At 37.7% G+C, this 21,761-nt stretch overlaps 1 protein-coding gene across 1 annotated transcript in view; it reads left to right on the forward strand.

Moving 5' to 3' along the window:
* The window catches only part of LOC140162769 (uncharacterized), a 37,845-nt gene that overhangs the window by 12,990 nt on the left and 3,094 nt on the right, over positions 1 to 21,761 (forward strand). The window contains exons 3-11 of the mRNA XM_072186061.1: positions 1,218 to 1,341; positions 5,866 to 6,056; positions 8,191 to 8,431; positions 10,893 to 11,025; positions 11,157 to 11,880; positions 13,917 to 14,024; positions 20,154 to 20,301; positions 20,901 to 20,999; positions 21,579 to 21,728. Of these exons, the coding sequence (XP_072042162.1) occupies positions 1,255 to 1,341; positions 5,866 to 6,056; positions 8,191 to 8,431; positions 10,893 to 11,025; positions 11,157 to 11,880; positions 13,917 to 14,024; positions 20,154 to 20,301; positions 20,901 to 20,999; positions 21,579 to 21,728 (1,881 nt within the window). The 5' untranslated portion in view covers positions 1,218 to 1,254. The remainder of the gene's footprint in view (positions 1 to 1,217; positions 1,342 to 5,865; positions 6,057 to 8,190; positions 8,432 to 10,892; positions 11,026 to 11,156; positions 11,881 to 13,916; positions 14,025 to 20,153; positions 20,302 to 20,900; positions 21,000 to 21,578; positions 21,729 to 21,761) is intronic.

The raw sequence follows: 21,761 nt of genomic DNA on the forward strand, positions 1-21,761 counted from the left end.
TGCCAAAATTTATACTTTTTTAATCCTTGTCACCAGACGAGTAAGTTGATATATATTTCAACAAGATCGAAGCATTTTCAATTTTTTACCCCTGTGTGACCTTTCGTGACCTCTAGCGAAAAACGTACCCTACAATTGGAGTCCACTACCCCCCTAGCAGTGGTCTAGAGGGTTTATATCTCGTGGTATCAAAGATTGGTAGACATTGTGTGTTATTAACTGCTATGAGGGGCATGGTTAAAATTATAGGCCCAAGGTGATCTCAAAACCATGCTATGACCCGAGACGCAGCCGAGGTTTTTGCAAAATTTTGCGCGACTTCGGTCATTTGTTTCCGATCATTACATTTGAACGAGTGGACCCATTCTTTGGAACTCTCTAGAGAAAAAAAAGCACAAGTCCGTAAAACATTTCCACAAACAGCTTAAACAAAACCTTATCTCTAAGTACAATATTAGGCCCTTCATGAGCACCGTAATGTGTCATGTCTGTTTGTTAGTCTTGTTTGTTTATGTTTGGTGGTTTCATAACATTGTTGTTGTGGGGTTTTCTTTCGCCAGGGAAAGGCAATTCTCAGGCCTTATTGGCCTTCCTGCCTTTTTTGCCATATGTATCTTTTGTATTTTATTCTATTGATATATTTTTTGATGTTGTTGTACATGTATATTCAATGGAAATTAATTAATTAATTAATTTATTTATTTATTTATTTATTTATTTATTAATTCATTAATTCATTAATTCATTCATTAATTAATTCATTCATTAATTAATTGCAAAGTTGCACAAAATTTCCACAAATTTGGCAAAATCAAATTACAACTTTGAGCAGTTTTGCACAATTTTGCGCAACTTGTGGCCTAATGACTGAATTCCCTGATCCCCCCAAAAAATATTAAGACGTCATGATAATATAATCGGACTTTAATCAAAATTGCAAAAATTACCCAGAGCTATGAAGCAACTGCCGTCCATCTACTCAAATAATTAAGCGAACAGAATTAATTTTTATTTCAAACATTGACTAAATAATGTTGGTGTGCAAGAGACACAAATTTCGACACGGATTTCGTGAACCCGTTGTGTTTAAACGGCAGATATCTTTCATCATATACATTTTACACATTATAACGAGATACTGATACTTGCCTTAGTGAAAAAGACATCTTTTTCAGAACCGTACCCATTTGATTTTACTATCTGTCACTTTAAACTAGGATACGCGTCCTGAATTTTGAAGTGATTTTGCCGCACATGACTTCACCAAACATGTCGACAGTTAGCCATGAGATGCCGATGATGAGGTTTTGTAGCCATGAAGAACTGAAAGCTGGGACTACTGTAAGTTCTGTATTATCATGTTTAAAGGCTTATACAGTGATCAAAGCGAAAATATAAAAAATCAAAACTTGTGTATAAATTGCCTAAAAGTGAAGGATAAAACCAATGACAACTGTCATTAGATATTTTTGAAATGAAACATTTGCCAAAAAACAAGGAAAACAGCAGTATTGACAATTAAAGTAGAAGCCCCAATCAAATACATGTAGCCAATTTCTCTACTCAACAATGCTCAAGGGATTGGATAGCAACGTTTGCATAATATTTTTGCCCGGATTTTTCGTGGGACATGAGAGCACATTAGATACATCAAAATTGTTTTGAAATTCGGGATATAATACAAATTTTATAGCAAACTATTAAAAAGTGATATTTTTGATATTAAGCAGTCTTCGAAGTAAACTTTATAAATCTTATAAAGAAAAGCTGTCTGCCATTTGAAAATATTGACCTTTCGTATTGAAGATATACATTTTTCCCCAAAACACCTAAATATTTTAGGTCTTTTGGAGGAAAATCTTTAATTAGATTTATAAAGTTTACTTCGAGAACTGCTAAATATCAAAAATATCAATTTTTAATAATTTGCCATAAAATTTCTAATGTCTGAAAATCAAAATCCTTTGATATCATCAGAAGAACATTCCTCGTATTCAGAATGCAATTTGGTGTGTCTGATGTGCTCTCGGGTTATAACCACGAGCAGGCTATAATTAGCAGGCTATATATTGATTGCAGAATCTTATCCCGATCCAGATAAATATAACACTACTTTTTGGAGATTAAAAATACATTATCCTGTTTTACCAAATAAATAAATGTTGGCATTTATACAGCGCCTTTCACATGTATACATGTACCATTGCCGAAAGCGCTTTCGTTAGAATATGTCAGCTGCCATACAATGCCTAAGGCATGCTCATACCTTTGGGCGGCGCTCAATGGACAATATTCATATAAGAGCTCCTCATTTCACACCTGGGTAGAGAGAGACAAGTAAGCTATAACGCCTTGCCCAAGAGCTCAACACGATGGCACCGCCGGGGCTCGAACTCGCAATCCACAGATTACCAATTACAAGGCAGCTCAATCCTAATCCTTTAATTACTTGGACCTTATTCGCAATAAGAGTCCAATCGTAATGGCCAATTATTTCAAATAAACGCCAAAAAATGCGTTTTAGGGTGGTTTTTGCCGGGTTATATTATAATCATGCAGTTATTGTTAACTACATGTATGCACACAATACAGGGGCACTCACAATAGGCAATTGAACCCTACTGGTAGCGCTGTGTTGTAGCTATTGGGGACGAACTAGTTAGTATTATATATCAAAAAGTAAAAAAGCTATGATTTTTGTACTTTCTCTATGTTTCAATTACTCATTCTTTTGCAAATATCTGAATCTTCAACCCGGTACAAGCTTTAATAACGGGGAACATACATTTTTTTTTTTATTTAATCCTACCATCTATCCAAACTCGCCGTGTTATTCCAATGCACATTTTACTTCACCGGGCAGCCATTTTTTGATCGTATTTTGAAGATTGGTGTCATAAAACCGTCATAGGTACAAATTTAGTACTTTCTGTCAATCAATTATGGCTTATTCTCTACATGTCAATCTTTAAATAATTGGCATAGTCCTTATAATAACGGTCGTCTGCTTTAATGAGTAAATGACAGCAAACAGCTGCAAACCAGTGAAAAATATCCCAAAACTTGGTCAGTGGAGCTCAGCTGGTACATGTCAATAGAGTCATTATCGATTGGATTAGTCGTCCGTAGCGGACAATTCGGTCGCTCATTGGATCAATATTATCAGGTGGTAATAAATTTGCTTTGGACAATAGATTACTATATAATGGTTTAGTACTGCATATATCGGTTTAATCTTCAATAAGCGGGTTTAAGGCTGGAAAGGTCACGGTGAACTCACCGTGGACGTAAGTGCACTATGTAAGGTCTTGAAACCGCATATTTTTTAAGTTTCTTCTACTTTATATAGCTCATACAAAGATTCTTGTCAGTTGGTTGCCAATTACTATTGATTATGTTTGCTATTTTTAGAGTTAGCTGCAACACGACTATTGCACTCCGCGTGGGTGCAATAGTTATAATTTCCATTGTATAGTCCCTTTTGAATAAATATGATTTTTTTTACAGTTTATATTCGTTTCAATATATTTTTAAATGATTGATAGTATGAAAACAGCCAGTTGCTTTAGGGGCTGTGCAATAATTATGAGCCCTGGGGAGGGTAAAATTGGGCCAGCCAAAGGGGAGGAGGCAAACCATTTTTGGCCAGCCGAGAGGTGGGCAAGCGATTTTCGCACACATTCGTGGGACGCCTTTTAAATAAAACGCTCTAAAAAAGCTTAGGCAAACAGTTCGAAAACGCTTAAATATGTAAATTTTCCTGTGCTGATGCCGGACGGACAGTGCATATCAAACACACTAATATACTGCGCCAAAAAAAGTATCCGTACACTTGGAAAAAAAATCCACAATTCCATCTCTGAACCATGTTTGAATAAATTTGTCTCATCCTGCACATTATGATACCACATTGAATCCAATGTGACCTCAAGAAGTAAAGTTACAAGCAATTGAATAGACGAAGGTCCAGTTTTAAAAGTGACAAACTGGTCTATACAAGGCGCAAAAAGATTCCAACAAGCGCAACAAAGAGGCAACACAGTTTCTTCAATAAAGCTTTATTTAAAGCAGTTTTTATTTCAGTTTTTACTTATCTGTACTTTTCGTAACTTTCATTTTATTTGTCATTTTTTTTGTTTCAGTTTTTTCTTTTGTTCCTTTTGTTTTAAATTAAAGGCACGCATAAATTAGCCATTCACCCCTCTCAAACCAGATGTCTAGTCCGTGGAGTTTTGAATAGGCCAGTTTGTCACTTTTAAAACTGATCAAATCAAATGCTTGTAACTTTGCTTCTTGAAGTCACATTGGATTCAATGGGGTGTCATAATGTGCCGGATGAGATGGTGCATCTACTGTATCATATTTATAATGTCTATTAAGCAAATAGATTTACCCAAATATGGTTTAGTTTTAAAATTAGGATTTTTCTTCCAAGTGTAAGGATACTTTTTGGCGCAGTATATAATGATCGCACAGGTGCCCTGGCAGGTGGCAGGCAAGAATTCTACCACTGAACCACGAGAACATTTGAACTAACACGGGAATTTTATAAATGATATATTCAAGTCAAATATTTGCAGTCTCTTCAGCAGCGTTTGGTTCCGCTCTTTCCAGTCACGATATATACAAAGTCACACGTAGCATTATACAAATTATAATGAGGCGATTTACAGGGGTGAAACCCCTTATTCCCAAAACGCCGTCTGATGGCGAAAATCCGACCCTTTTCCCACATGTTTGTTACAGGTTTACGAAGCTCCTATATATCTGAGTGGGTCCCACAGGGGCAAATAATAATATTTTAAACAATGGTGTGACATCACGGCTTCTTAATTTTTTTTTTTTAAATAGCCCTCAAACTCATAATAACAGTCCATTACAAGAATGAACTGCAGAAATTCATACTTTAATAATCTATTATGTATAACCGGTTATACCGTCCCGTTATCTTGCTATTTTAATGACAAAATCAGCGGGCCAAATACAGGTACCAAGGAAAAAATATGGCAGGGCTCACCGATTTGGAGATTTGCTGGCTAGCGCCTATTGGCCGTTGCCGGCGGGATGGAATAGCGTACGTCTAGTTCAAATCATCCGTAACCACCTTCTTGAATTATGACGATTTAAAATGTTTGTTACACAAATATAAATTGACTAAACGTTGATGATACTCTTCTCTGTGAATCGAGCGTTCGGTTAGGAACAACCACGCAATTATGGACATATTTTTTATCTCCGTTGAAATGCATCCCGTAATCATAGTATTTTGGTTAATTGTAATTTTGTGATGGAATCATTCCGAGGAATTATACCGGGAATTATATCGTTGATTCGCAGCATTTGTTTCGAAGATGTGTTTTGAAAAGGACCTAAAACATGCATTATATGATATAAATATAGAAAAACTTCAAAATACTCTATTTCACCCCAGATATTTACTGAAATAATTATGTAAATACATCACAAATAAAGTAACAACTCCATTTTTGAAAAACAATAAGCCCATTTGAATCATCATGAAATTACAAAAAGAACTTTGAATCTGCATCTTTTCTAATTCACATGGTCGCCATGGATACATTCCACAAGCTATTTTACTTTTTCAGTAAATCCCATAAGCCTTTGCGTTTGGGCACTTGATGTCGTGACGCCGATGCATTCTTCTCTGTATTTTTAATTATTAAGGTCTCGGGTATAGCGAGGGACCTGAGAGAACATCAGACATATCGAATTGCATTTTGAATACGAGAAATGTGCATCTGATATCAAATAATCAATTATAATGTAAATTTGTAATGTAAATAATACACATTTTATGACCTGTACTTCAATTTTCTGTAATGACATATTATTTTCTTATTTCAGCGAAACTGCCACCTCTTACAAAATGATATCAGAATAAAAACAGACAGTATGGAAAAGACTCGAATCCATTTGAAAGATCTCACCAGCGTCGAAATGCAGGAACGTAATTTTACCATCGATAAACACAGATATGATTTCATTATATGCCTGAAACGTGAAAATGATGTGGTTTACATGAAGGCTGATAGCAAGTAGGTTTTAATTTATTCCAGATCTACCGTGGTGCAAAATGGGAAGTTCTAATTGTACGTTTCTTCATAGGAAGATTATGATCTAAGCAGGGTGGCTAAACTTTTTGGACGTTGGGTCCACATTGCGAAGACATTTAGTTTACAGTATTATTACTATAAACTGTTGTCTTATATATTCATAATGTTATTTTTGGTAATAAAATACTTCGCGGGCACCATTTGGCACCGTCGATGACCACCAGTGGCGTAGCCAGAGGGAGCCGGGGGAAAACTGCCTCCATCCCCAACACACAGACAGAAATTTTCAGGGATGAAAATGGGAACCAAAGAGTAAAGAGTCATTCAAATAACTAAACATGTGACGTGAAAAATTAACAAACGGGGACTACGCGTACATCTGACGGCATGTACCCGTGCGTGCCGCAATTTAAATTTGGCCACCCCTGAAAAGTCCGAGAAACGAAGGACACATGTGTGTGCACCCCGGCTAGACGCCACGTTTTAGGATGAAAAAAAATATTAAGTCCAGGAATTTTGCATTCAGACCAACAAGGGATCTCTCAAGATTTAACAGTCGTCGTACTAAAGGCGGAGGGGCGAGGGGACTTACCAACCATCCCTTCTCATATATTTTTCGTGGTGCACAGAAATGTTCAAGCCAAACAAATGTTTACGTTGACAGTCCCTTACATAATTTGTAGGCCTACATGATATTGAGTTCAAGCTTGATATTTAGACGTTTTTAAATTAAATGAATGGATTCCTTTCAAATATATCCGGTGAGAATACTTCAGTAAAAAGACAATGATTAAAGTGTTTCAAAGGCCCAAGCAACGGATACAGATCAGATATTTGTTTTAGCCACCTCTTCTGATAAAAGTCAATACGACTGAATGGTCGTAATTGGCTTTTTTGATCAATAATTCCTTGCGGTTAGACACGAGATGTCGTCATTGACGTCACGCCGACTTGCAATGCGCAGTAACGATGGTCAGCGTGACGTCAAATGACGAAATCTCGGGTATAACCGCAAGGAATTATGGGAAATGCCAATTACTAGAATCTCCCGAAGTAGCGAATTGTGAACGTCATAAGAAACTTATTCCAAGGGATACATTGCACAGTTTTCCAGTTCAGTGATTTAGAGAAAGTAGTCAAATGGTCATTCACACTGAGCTACACACAGCACAGCGTTGCTCACTATGCAGCCCCGTGTGTATGCAGCCTTTCCGCCCAAGGTCAGAACTACCCGAGCGTGAGCTGCTATATTTAAAGAAAACAGTCTTACGCACAACACTGCCTTGTAGATGCAATTGAGATGGGTTGAAATCAATCAAATGACGAGCTTTCCTGTTCATATATCAAACATTCTTATGCAATTGACATCAAAATTACTACTAAATGCAGATTTTTTTTTTGATTTACACCAAAAACCTTTGTGGTATTATCGCAAAGCCATTTTTATACTGTGGAAATGAAGCATACCATCGTAGTATTATAATTTTCATTTAAAGTCGACGGTTTAAAATTGTCAAAAGATTTGCTTCTTGTATAACTAGAAAGTGTAGGCACCCTTAATCACAAAAATACCAGAAACTTAAAATATAGATTAGAATAAGATAATATCAATTATGAGGAAAAGAAGAGTGTCAAGCAGGGCTGTCAACTCTCACGCATTGGCCGTGAGTCTCGCATTGGGTCACTTTCTCACGGTCTCACGCCAAGGTAGTATAATCTCACGCCTAGGTAGTAAATCTCACGCAAAAAGCTGGAAAATTATAACAATCTCACGCATCGTCATGATAATTTGTTGTTCCTACCCCCCCCCCCCTCCCCCCCGCTTTTATTCTCAAGCGCCGTGGCTCAAATCTCAAATAATCATCGGTCAAAATGAACATTGGATTGATTGGAGTCGGCAAATCCCGGTACGCCTCTGTCTCACGCAAAGCAATTCCAAAAAGTTGACAGCCCTGGTGTCAAGTTAAATTTGAAGGTAAACTGTAGTGCACCCAAACAGTATTCTGGTGTGCATTGGGCCATATAATTCTGTATGATGCATGTAGAAATGTAATGAATAAGTTTGAAATGTTCAACCACCCTATAAATAAAATTCTTGCTTATTTTTCCATTAAAGGCAAGAGATGGAAGAGTGGTACCAAGCACTTCTTATTCCTCTTACAAATCTTGGGTGGCTAGAAAATGCTGAAAATTCGATTAAACCAAGCAGTGGATTAACCCGGAAGTGTGAAAGTTGTAAGAGCAGAAAACCTCCATCAGTTACACCAAGGAACCGGAAGCCAGTCTCAGTACATGCCGTAGAGGGTGTATTTCAGAGAGAGTTTGAAACCTCTAATGTGGTTGCTGATGTCTCAAAGGTATTATGTCTTAGTTAACAATACTTGTATATTGTACCCTTTCAGCTATAGTTTGTTTTAATTAACAGCCGAGGGTTTTGTATCTTACAGTCCTCTGTTTACTTTCTTCTGTCAACACTTGCATATATTTTGCAAAACGTTATAAATATACGCATTGGTTTCGTTATGTGGACGATACTCTTGTGAAGTTAAAGAAAAGCGAACAAGTCCCCTTCTTTGAACACATCAACGCGGTCGACAAGAATATCGGATTTACGCAGGAAGGTTTACAGGACAACAAACTTCCATTCCTGGATTGTTTGGTCACAATTGAGAACAATGGCTCGCTAAGTACCACAGTGTATAGGATATCCACCCATACGGACCAATACTTGTTGTTTGACTCGCACCAACCACTCATTCACAAACTTGGGGTAATCAAAACCCTATTCCATCCACCGAAGAGGCTAAGTTGGAAGAACGCAAGCATCTCAAATCTGCGCTAGGTACTTGTGGGTACCAAAACTGGACTTTTGAGAAAGCTCTCAAACCTCGCGAGAAATCAAAGCCTACATCTTCTGATGTTTTTTTTATCTACATCTTATATTGCATAGGTTTCAGAGAAGCTGAAACGCATATTCGGGAAACATAACATCCCCGTCTCCTAGAAACCTGGAAATACCCTAAGACAGAAACTGGTGCATCCCAAGAACAAACCCCTCCCCCCGCAATACACAAAGTAATATTGGTTATGCCATCCAGTGTATTATGACTGTGAGGACACATATATAGGGGAGACCAAACATTCCTTGCATAAACGCATGTACCAGCACCGTAGACCCAGTTCTACAGGTGTGAATGACACAGCGGTATACACGCACCTCAAATTTGCCAATCATACATTTGAGGATAAGGATGTGCTAGTGCTCGATAGAGAACATACGTGGTTTGAAAGAGGGGTTAAGGAAGCTATACATGTCCGGCGGGCCGGGAGGAACCTTCGCTCAACAGAGGACGGGGACTGCGCCACAACCTTTCAAGGACCTACGACACAGCAATCAGAAAGCTACCTCGGCGACTCTCCTGTGACGTCATACCATCAAGTGTGTCACAGGTCAATTGTTCATCTGATCAGTCAGCCTGATAAAGCGTCTTGGATGAGACGCGATACTGTCGCTATCAAAAATAGTAAGTCCAGATGAACAGATTTAATACTCATTTTATTATAAATATACATCCTAAAACAGTTTTAGCTTCACAGTCAAGAGTATTGTTAATTGTGGGATAGGCTTTTACGACGGGAGTTCATAGTGATGTGGTCGACATGCCTTCTTTTTTTTTTTTTTTTTTCAAAAAATATTTTTGGCCAGAAAAGCAAGTTATAGGCCCAAACTGACTTGTTATTCAAGGTTGGAAACCAGAGAAATACTGCTACTAAAAACAAACAAAATGCCAATTTTTTTTTTACAAAGTTGATGAACTTGTACATTTTGATTACCTTTGCTTCTATTGAACAGTCAGGGACACATTGAATTAGTATGCATTGCTAGCTGTTCAATAGAAACAAAAGTAATTAAAATGTACAACTTTTTCCAACTTTGTAAAAAAAAATTGGCACTTTTTTTTTTTTTTTTTTGAGTAGCAGTATTTCTCTGGTTTCAACCTTGAATAACAAGTCAGTTTGGGCCTATAACTTGATTTTCTGGCCAAAATATTTTTTGAAAATTAAAAAAATTTTTTTTTTTTTTTTAGAATTTTTTTTATGTCGACACACTGTCGACGTCGGTATACGAATTATATCGACATGTCGACAATAAAAAACGGTGCCGACCACATCACTAGGAGTTCATAACAATTGGTAAGTGTTTAGCGGGTTCACCTTCGGACAAGTTCTGACTTCTTAAGGACAAAGTACCTAAGATTGAGACACGTAGGCCGCCCCTTGCCTAATACTGGTGGTTCTGAAAAGAACCGTTCACTGAAGAGCCGTTCACTGAAGAGAGTCCCTTGTTAATAGAGAACAAGCAGACCTCGCCTATCCGGGGCAGTCTTCAGTGAACGACCTCATAATTTTTCATTATTTTTAGTGAACGTTGCTTCTGTCCGTACAATAGTGACAATAGTACGCAATAAGATTGAATCTTCATTTCTATCTTGCCAATTCTACATCACAATGACCGCTACTATAATATTTTACATTTACACGAATTTATTGTTGTCTTGTGATACTATACCGTAAAACCTCGTCTACAAGCATATAGAGTGATTTTGATGAAAGCTAAATTAATTCAGGCGCTATCCAGCGACAAAAATTATACTATTATGGAGTTTAAGCAAATGAATTACCGACAAGCATATACAAACAAGTACTATTGTAAGGCCAATCTATTGTATTACAGATTTAAGGCAAAACACTATAATTATATGCTTGTAGACGAGATTTTACGGTATACTCAATTCGGTTACTTAATTGTGTTTACAGGTAGGCCTACATGTTACTGGTAACCGCACGAGTTGTGATGAAGACCATCCCATAGATTCGTATTCTTCACAATCAAGCATGTCTAGTGATGAATGGTCGTCATCATCAAGAAGTATGCAAAGCTCTTCGACAGGTAATGATCAAATTTGCCTAATTATGACCAAATAATCAAACTATTACTAGAATAAATCAAATTAGTAAGATGATGTGTGTAACATCAACTTTGTGTTGTTTCTTTTCTTTCATTTTATTTCTCTTTAATAGCTGGCATTTCAGCACCTAATGTCTGCTATCAAAATGGTACCCCATTCAAAGCACCTGTTCCATGCACGTCAGATCTTAGACAGCACATCACAGACTGCCAGGATGTCGACAACAACCACTACGAAGTCAGCCCTGATGTATTCAATAATAACGACAGCCAGTACACGGCTCTGAATTGTGGAGCAGGAGGTTTTGCCATTTATAATGCTCAGATATTAAATGCAGGGGAAACGGCAAGAGCTAAAAGAGCAAGTCGTAATAGTAGCACATTCGAATCTGACATCCCCCACATTCGTCATCTGGAGCCTGAGGTTAAGCTGCGCCGAGATGCACCAAGATCACTCCGAAGCAGGGAAGATTCTGTTTACTCCCATGACTACGCAGCTCGGCAACAAATGTCATGCAGCCAAGAACATTCAGCTCCGGATGCACAAAGACCTCTGCAACGTCCATCTGGCAGACAGCCATCGGTCCCAGACATCGCAAATTTCGCAAATCCACTTCGTAGCAAGGAAAACTTGTATCTCGAATACCGGCCGCGTTACTATGAAAGCTCGGGAATGACACCATATTATCTACAGCCTATAGGGCCCTGTGATGAACCATTGGAGCCAAAAACATCTGAAACTGAACGCCAGTACAGTACACCATATGAATCCAGCCGCAGACGCGCGTCGCCTCCTTTACCGGCCCGTGATGGAATTACCAATCACGCTAGTTTGAGGTTCGTGCTTTTTGGACCAAAATGTATTTTAGTCAATCATAAAAAACTCCCTGGTTATTTGGCAATAGAAACAAATTAATTTGATCTTTTGATCGACCATCGATGCTTGGTCGATCCTTATTATTTATGAAATCAATTTATTGACTATTGTTAATTGTAATAACATATGAATCTGTGATTTATCAGTTCATTAATAACAAGCATCGAAGCAGCATCAACGGTCGATCCAAAGATTTGTTTCTGGTGCCTTATATTAGGAACCTCACTAAAGCTAGCCCGGTGGCAGAAGGACTCGTGTTATATCATATGTGACCGTCCATCTCAAACCGCTCGTAAAGTCGGCAAATTGTATTTCGAGTTACAGTGCAAAATGTACATAGAGGTTGTATTCATATGTCCCTAATATTTGTCCTACATGTTTCTCATTTTTGTCCAGTCAAACACTAATCCTTAATCCTATTGTTGAAGAGGATAATAAGCTTATACTAATGTATAGAATTAGTAAAAAGCTTAAGTCTTTGTTTGCTTTGGCTAAATCCTGTTCAAGTGGTGGGTTAACCAACAATTAACAATGAGAGGACATTCCTGAACCTCGTTTAGTTGGGGATGATTTGAAGTGACCACCAATTATGACCATTTGACCAGCAATGTGGAAAAAGAGAAATAATGTAGTGCCAAAGTTATGTACCCTTTTACTGAAGGAGCAAAGTTTAACAAGTTATAACTCCGCTTCTGGATATCGTTTGAAGTCAAATGATATATCATTGTAAAGGTTATGATATATATTTTCTGAACACGGAAGAAAAATTGACCAGGGGCCGACTTTACGAGCGTTTCGACCTGGACGGTCACATATGGTTTTAAAATTGGTTTCCCTTCAATTGGGCACATTGACTGGAAGAGGGAGAGCATTTTTTATCCTATCCCGATACAGGTGGTTACCAAGGCGTAGGTGTGTGGCGCCCGTAACCGGTAAGGATATGAAATAGTGCCCCTTCCCTATAGGTTGCTAAAATGACTCTTCCTGAACGAATTTTGCGAAGGCGCGCGGAAATGTGCACATATGTTACTAATCATTTCGGTACATTGCGCTAAAACCGTCTCATAATTTTTGTGTTTTTTAACGTCCGTGAAGCGCGTAAAAATGTCAACTTTCATTGTTTGGAGAGAGGCGAATAATGAATCTATACATAAATTGACCCTCCCATCCAGGGGCGTAGCAAGAGCATCAGGGGCCCGTGGACAAGGAGCAGTACGGGCCCTTTTAACCAGGGTGGGATTTACCTTATGGGGGCCCTGGTCGAAATTTGGAGGCCCCGAACTCACGTGCCGAGGAAGGCATACTGTGCACATAAGTCAGCGGCCAAGTTTTGGTTTACGTAACTATACTATAGACATGATAGAGGGGGACTACATATTTTGTTCCAAAATTTTTTCAGACTATTTTAGCCCAAGATCAACATGAATTTTGCTATTTGAATGAGCGTGAAGCGCGGGAAAAATTAAAATTTTAGCCTATTTTGGCCAAAAAACATGTTGTTATTCATGTTATTGGGGTTAAAAGAAAGATTCATAGGGCAATTTGGAGGCCCAGGACCCGGGCCCATCTGCCCATCGGCCCTGCTCTCCATTATCAGCCCTTATTTAATTTTCGCTTTTGTGCTCAGGCCCCTGAACCCTCGGGGCCCATGGACTTCGTCCACCCTGTCCCCCGCTTGCTACGCCCTTGCTCCCATCCACTACGGTTAATGTTACTATTCATGCTATTGTTTAGGTTGCTGGTTTGCTGCATAACTTGAACAGTTAGGAACTCTGGATATTTCTCCAAATTAGGTGGTTGGATTATTTGGGAAAACTTTTGAACTTTGGATTTAAAAAAAAAACGTTTTACACTTTCCAATTCAAGGTGGGCCAAGTAAGACTGGGGGAAAATACTGCGATTTTTGAAACGGGGACAGTGCCCAGGGCTTTAGATGTTAGTAAACAGTGCAGTCCTTTCTTAATTTTTTCCATTTCTTTTAATATTTCATATACAGGCGATTTGTGGAAAATAAACGACAGGACAATGTGACAATTACATTCCAAGAATCGGACCTACAGGGAGGGAAAAGATTGCACTTAGCAAATATTCGCGGGTCAATTTGGTACACACAGAAAAAAAAAGGTGTCCAAGTGACCTCTTAATAGAGTCCTGGTTTGTCCTGGAGATAACTCCCATTTTAGATCAGTCTGACACTAATAAAAGAGTCTACCCACTTGACTCCTCCAAGAGTCCCCCATATGGGACTCTCTTTTGGAGTCATCTCCAGGACAAAGTCTTGACACCTACGGAAGGGTTTGCATGACTCATTTAGGCCTCCACCCACCCGACCCTTGGAGGAGTCCACGATACAGGACTCTTTTTGGAGTCATCTCCAGGACAAAGTCTTGACACCTACAGAAGGGTTTGCATGACTCTTTATAGGGCTTCACCCAGCTGACCCTTGGAGGAGTCCACAATACAGGACTCTTTTTGGAGTCATTTCTTGCCACCCAAAGAAGCAAACAAATCATGAAAAAAAAAATCAAAAAAAATAGTCAGTAGTGTTTATTGTCCTTACATTAAGTCCTACAATACCTGGCTCCCTATTTTACAACGGATGCAAATTACTCAACTTAAATTTATACAATTCACTTAACTTACACTTACCGGGATTCGAACCAGGGACCTCTAACATATAAGACTGACGCTCTACCGACTGAGCTAACTGGGTTTACAAATGTGACGAAGTGTTTCAAGTTTATATAAGCAATTTTTGATGACTAAACAGGCCAAGGCGCATCTTTTTAGGGATACTGATCAAATTTACAGTAAATATTTGATAACATTTACTATAAATGTTGATTTAAAAAGTAATATAAAATAATAATGTTACTGATGATTGAATTCGAAAATATTAGTATCGTTAGTTATATTTTATTAGGGTTATATTATATATGTTATTATTAAGCATTTTCATTATTATCATCATCATATTATTATTTATTAGTGCTATTATATATTATTATTATTATCATTATTATTATTATTATTATTATTATTATTATTATTATTATTATTATTATTATTATTATTATTATTATTATTATTATTATTATTATTGTTATAATTAGTTATCACCCACCTGACCCTCGGAGGAGTCCACGATACATGGCTCTTTTTCCAGGACTCAGTCTTGACACTTATACAAGGGTTTGCATGACTCCTTATAGGGCTTCACCCAGCTGACCCTGGGAGGAGTCCACAATACAGGACTCTCTTTGGAGTCACGCAGGCTAAACGAAATCAGGTAGACTCTATCGGTCTTGACCAATGTGACCACTTTCGTGTCCGTGAATCGTGCTACCCTCCTTATTTTTAGATATTTTTTATCATTAGGTCTATTTATACCCGGAATGCCCACATGTAGTTTCAACAGCCCGCCGGTAAGAAAACTTAAAGTTAATGTCTCCATGTCCGTGCCCTCACCCAGGTGGCTCCTCATGATGCGGATCTTGACGCCCGCGCCCGCTCTCACCTAGTTATTGTTTGACCCCTTAGTGTAGTCATGTTCTTAGAAAGAGTTATCGTGACTCTTTTTGGACAGAAATCATGATCCAAGTTGAACCTCAGACCTCTCAGAAACATGCTCACACCTTTCTGTTTGAAATGGTAGTCTCTTTTTATGCTTTCGATTATCTCCGTAACATATTTGAAACGTAAATTGACTGAAAAATAGACTTGGGTAGACCCCCCTTTTGGAGCTCTTTGAATTGACACCTTTTGGTGTCCACGTATATAAGCCTATTTTGACTCCTTTACCAAAGCTGCATATTATAATCTTGGCTATGAGATAATATTAATGCTTGACACTTTCACATACCTGTATAGGTCTATTAGCTAAACAACTGAACTGTCGAGAATCGAATGACTCTTTTATGTCTGTACTGTGATCAAGACCATTAATGGAGTCAACTTGACACCGATTTCTTTTCTGTGTGATAAAGGATCCTGTGGAGTCGCGTGAGTCAGTTCGGACTCTCCTCAATATGCTTTGTATTGCCCTCCAACAGCATTATCGTAACTCTCTCACATATGATATAGGCTTGACACTGCCATATACTCAAAAAGCTGGAGAAGCTATAGATACAGTCGAACCGACTCTTTAATGTCTGCATTAGGACTCTCTTTAGTACTCTGGCACTTTAGATCTATAGTTGCGAGTCAACGCGACACCTTTATTTTTTCGGTGTGTACTCTTTGACGGAGTCACATTTAACATGTTTAAGCAGTACTCTTTACATTAGTCACGGATCTCCTCTGAGGGAATCACATTGACGCCCATATAATAGTTGAATAACCTTAGGATATAAAGGGAGTCAGGTAGACTCTCATCTGTACTTTGTATTGACCCCTTTTGGTATCTGCATAAATTTGACTCCGTAGACAAGTCATATTGACCCTCCAAAAGAGTAATTTTGACTCTCTCAGATACATACTTGACACTTTCATATACTCAAATAGCTGGAGAAACTACCTAGAGTCGAACCAACTCTTTAATGTCACATCAGGACTCTTTATAAAACTCTAGCATGTCAGACCCCTTAATCGAGTCAATTTGACACCTTTATTTTTCTGTGTGTAGGTATTATAAATAGGTCTTCAAACCTCGATTTTGCTTCCAAAACTATGAGGAATGGGTTAAAACCAAAGATTCTCAGTCTGCGCTAAACCGTGGTTATGGGAGTAAAACACCGGTTCGACTGGCGAATTCGTGGTTTAGATAAACCAAATTTGGGTCATACTTACATAAACGTGCCGGCCGGGGGGGCACATCGAAAAATTTTGGTAGGTATGCTCCCCCGGAATTTTGAGGTGGTGGGTCTTTGGGAGCTGACGACAAACCAATAAAAGGGGGTCTTTTGGAGCTGCGAACAAGTAAAATGGGGACTTTTGGAGCTGCGATCAGTCCAAATCAAGGGTCTTTCTTGGCTTTCTGGTTGAAAATCGCCTTATAAAACCTTTCAGAGCTGAAATGACCAAAATCAAGGGTCTTTCGGAGCTCTATTTTGGTCAAATATAGGGGGTCTTTCGGAGCTGCGATATCCAAAAAGGGGGTGTTTCCGGGGGAGCATACCCGTATGGTCATTTGTGTTGAGTGCCCCCCCCCCCCCGGGCGTGCCGGTACCTTTCCAATTGCAGTGTAACCAGCTCTCTTAAATTGGCCGATTGAAAAATGTCAATCTTTTAACGATTGATGATAGGAATCAATCTAAATAGATTGAAAAAAATGTTCACTCTAACTCTCTTTGTAGACTGATTTCACTATAATCAAGTGTTACTCCTAATGTACTGCCAAACGACTTGTGTTGCATAGGTTTGGAATGAGATTTCAAACTGTTTTAGAGTGAACATTTTCAAACTTTTTTCAACTGGGTAGGAGTTGTCCCTAATTTGAGACGGCAAATGATTGAAAAACAATGAAAATCAATCCTTTCGACTGAAAATTCAATCGAAAAAAGATTTGCCTCTAACTTTAATCGCTAAAAGATTGTAAAAGATTGAGAATCACTCCTTTTGACTGAAAAAAAAGTTTGAAAAATTCAAATCACCCGACTGAATATATAGTCGAAAACGATTTGTCCCTAATTCGGTACGGCGAGATTGAAAATTCAATCTTATGGATTGAATGTTCAATCGGGCAATTTAAGACAGAGGGATGTGCAGCTAAAAAAGCGCACACCATATGCAAACCTCAATAAACCACCGAAGCTAAACGTGGTTGGCTCTTCCCGTCTTCCGAGTTATCGTACGGGTAAGATAAGAGAGACAATAAGCAGTTTAGTTCCGTAGTTCAATTATTCACGTGAGCAAACTGTGACTGCGCCGGGACTCGAACTCGCATTACCGCACACCTCACATTTAACATCACGGATGAATGTATCAAGTCTTTGCCATTTTAAAGATGTATAGTTGTATATACTTTAGACCAACAATTTAGCAGTTATAAGGATTTTTAAAAAGTTTCCATAATTCCAGGGTTAAGGACTGCTCAAATAGGTAGGCTACATAGACATGATAAAGATTTATTTTGGGACACTGTTAAGGGGTACTACACCCTGTGGTAAATTTGTGACTATTTTTGCATTTTCTCAAAAATAATAACACACTGGTAACAAAAGTTACACATATTATTGGGGCAAGGAATCCAATTATTACACTGAAATTTCAGTGACTCAAAACACTCGGTTCAGTATATATGATAGGAAAAGAGGTACATCCTAGCTGTACCTCATTTCTTATCATAAATAATGAACCGCTTGTCTTGGGTCACTGAAATTTCAGTGTAGTAATTGAATTCCTTGCCCTATAATATACATAACTTTTGTTACCACTGTGTTATTAGTTTTGAGAAAATGCAAAAAAAAGTCATAAATTTATGGAGGGGTGTAGTACCCCCTTAATTTACGAAATTGTCACGGAAACAAACATAGGCCTATTGATAAACCCTTTGGAATTCCCGCTGGTTTACCAAAATACGGGAACGGCCTGAACGAACCTGTGCACTTTGTCCTTATATATACCACTTGAACAATTTACTGAGTTTATGTGACGTTTCTATTTTTTATGACGTATCTATAATTATGACGCATCCCACTTGAAGGGAAATTCCCGGCTGATTATCAGGATTGCTAACCTTTTAAAATGAATTTGGTTCATTTTTCCAAACCTGATGTTCGGCCACATTCATTGTTCTCGTACAAAACAGACCAATAATTTTGAATTAATGTCTTAAACACCAGATAGTAAAGTGGGTTTTTGTTTTCATTTTACCTCGTTATTTCGGGATTTTCGGCATAAAATGACCAGAAACTGTCCTGACAGTTCTTTCTAATTATTTCATAATTTTTGGCACAGAATTAATAATAAAACATAAATTTGACCATAACTGTAGGGCCCAAAATGGTTTAAATGCAAAACATAAATTTGACCATAACTGTAGGGCCCAAAATGGTTTAAATTTTAAGAACAATATAATGTTGAATTATGTTCCTAATCCAGTTACGAAAACCCTCACTGTTTCCCCATTAAAATGTCACGTAGACCTAACTAGGGTGTCCAATTTGCCAAAAAAAGCAGTCATTGAGTCCCCTTAAAATGCGTCATTCAGTGAAACCTGATGCATGAAATGCGCCCATAACAGTGCCGAAATAAAAAATCTGGTCATTCTAGAAAAAATTTTCGGCGAGAGCTATTCCAAAACCGGTCGTTCAGAACTATTGGGTCAGTGACAAAACAAGTGGTCCCACATCCCCGTCACCCATTTTCAGTGAGCACACCAACGGGACATCTAATTACGTAAAAGTCTTATTTTGGAATAAGTACTCAACCTAACACTAATTATCTCATAACCCCTATACAGGAGTGTGATTAAAAGCTTTTGAAATATCCAGAAAATTGTTTTTAAAAAATCCAGAAAAACAGTGCGAACTCGGGCAAAAATACCCTAAAACGGGCTGAAAATCAATAATATTGCGTAAATTTCGACCACAAAAATCCAGACAAATCACACCTCTGCCTATAATCCTAACTCTACAATAAGTTATGCATGTTGATCTTTACTCCCTATTCCAGAAAAATACAGAACTAATTTTTTGGGATTAAAAAAATATTATCCTTTTTTTTTAGCTAAATAGCTAAATCCTAATCCTTTAGTTAGTCCTAACTAGCAATAAAAGTGAAATTTTAATATTTGGCTAATGTTGGGAAATAAGGGCCAAAAACATGCGTGTTTAGGGTGTTTTTCGTATGCTGTGACAATCAAGCCCTAAGACTTGTACTATGACTATTTTCAGTTAATGCATTATAATTTTTAGAAAAGATATGTTTTATTCTTATAACCAATCATTTAATTAAAGTAACACACACAAAAATGTTAGCAAAATTTCGGCACATAATCAAGATTTTGAATGATTAGACTTGTTCAAAGTCTTTGATTTTTTTGACTCGATTGTCTAAAAACAAGCCAAAATGCATGTTTTTGGCCCTTTATTAAAACATTTGGCCAAATAGTGAATTTTAACTTTAATTGCCAGTTATGACTAACTAAAGGATTATGATGCAGCTGTGTTTCATTTAGCAAAACAACATCATATTTGTTTTATTCCAAAAAATAAGTTCTGTACTTTTCTGCACTGGGGAGTAGAACTTCTAGCCTTCATATCGAAACACTTTTTTTTTCAATTATGTTCAGGATATGTTCCTGGGAATCAACAGAAGGCATAGCTCTAGAACAGCAGTTGCACCCTGGAGATGAGCTTATCAAGGTGAATGATATCAAGGTCCAAGGTCGTGATGCCAAATTTGTCTACAATGTGCTATCTTCCCTGGACACAAATGAGGTAAATAATAACGTTCCTGCAAAACCTAACATGTCAGCAGACCGGAGTTTGGTCGAAGCAACCTAAAAATCGATTTTCATTATCTAGATCAATATATTATTGAAAATTAACACCTTGATGTTTTGCAAAAGGTCAATCTACAAATCGTATACTTTGCAAACTTGCTTAATTTATTGTTGTTAATTAGTTATTAGTGCTATGAATTGAGCAATGCAGTTTTTGCCAAAGCTCACTACCATTCGTAAGATGCTGTGAACTACCAACTCACAACAGTTTAAAATAATTAATAACCTTAATACTTCTATTATAGATGCACACAATTAAAATTGATCAATTTTTAATTGATTTTAGAATCATTTGTTGCGATATATTTCTAACAAACAATTTTGCAAAACATTATGTTCGAATGTTTGCATCAAGTTTTCAAAAATGTTTTAGAACCTTGTTGAAACATTTTCATACCCAAGGCAAAAAAAGTTTTCTGTAAAACATTTTGTTTTTGCTGTTGAAGTGTCATCCCTAAAATTTAACTCAAGACAGGCCTCGAGACCTTTCTTTTTCTGATTTGATTTGTAATCTTTCTCAATATGCAATTCTAGATTTGCTTGACGTTGAAAAGAGCTCCGCATGCTACTGCGCTAATCGTAGACCGTCAATTCCCAGACCAAAGTTTAGGCATCACAGTGGAAAACAATATCGTAAGTAGAAAACTTTTAAAAGAGTCGTACCTGATTATGTCAGGTGGGTCGCGTTTGCAGTGGCGTAGTCAGGGCTAAGTTTTGCCCCCCTTAGTCCTCCACCCTATACTCCACGTGACGTGAGCTGCTGGCCGCCCTGATATTTAAGATTTTAGACCTTTTTGTGCTTTTTAGCCCATTTTTGACAATTTGTGTCAAATGTTGCCCCCCCCTGAATAATTCCTGGCTGCGCCACTACGAGTTTAAAACACTAACAACAAATTAACCAGACCGGTAAACACATATATATAATAAACACATTGCACTTTTTAAATCCATCATGTCATTAAGCCCATTAACCTATAATTAGTAAATTGGTTGGTTCAACGTCCAACATTTGGTCGTAAAATTATGTTATCAACGTTAAAGCAATAATTGACATCAAAAAAACTTTCATATACAACCCTTCTATAGCCAATAATTATACAACATTCCAAACCCACTGGTTCCACTTGAAATGACCAGACCTTTATATTTAAGAGTCTGGTCATTTCATTTTGATATAATCTTATTTACTTCCGAATTTATCCTCAATGACAGATCAAGAAAATCTCCGCATCAGGAGCGTTTGGTTCTTCCACCACTCTCAGTTGCCAGACTACAGGTGTCATCAATGCTGGTACATTGGTTGATTGGGCTATCACTGAAATCAACTGGCAACCACTCAACTTCTATGCAAATACAACAGAGGTAGGCCTCAACAAATCTTATACATTTCCAGGG

This window comes from Amphiura filiformis, chromosome 10 (genome assembly GCF_039555335.1).
Source record: "Amphiura filiformis chromosome 10, Afil_fr2py, whole genome shotgun sequence".
In the NCBI taxonomy this organism is placed as follows: domain Eukaryota; kingdom Metazoa; phylum Echinodermata; class Ophiuroidea; order Amphilepidida; family Amphiuridae; genus Amphiura; species Amphiura filiformis.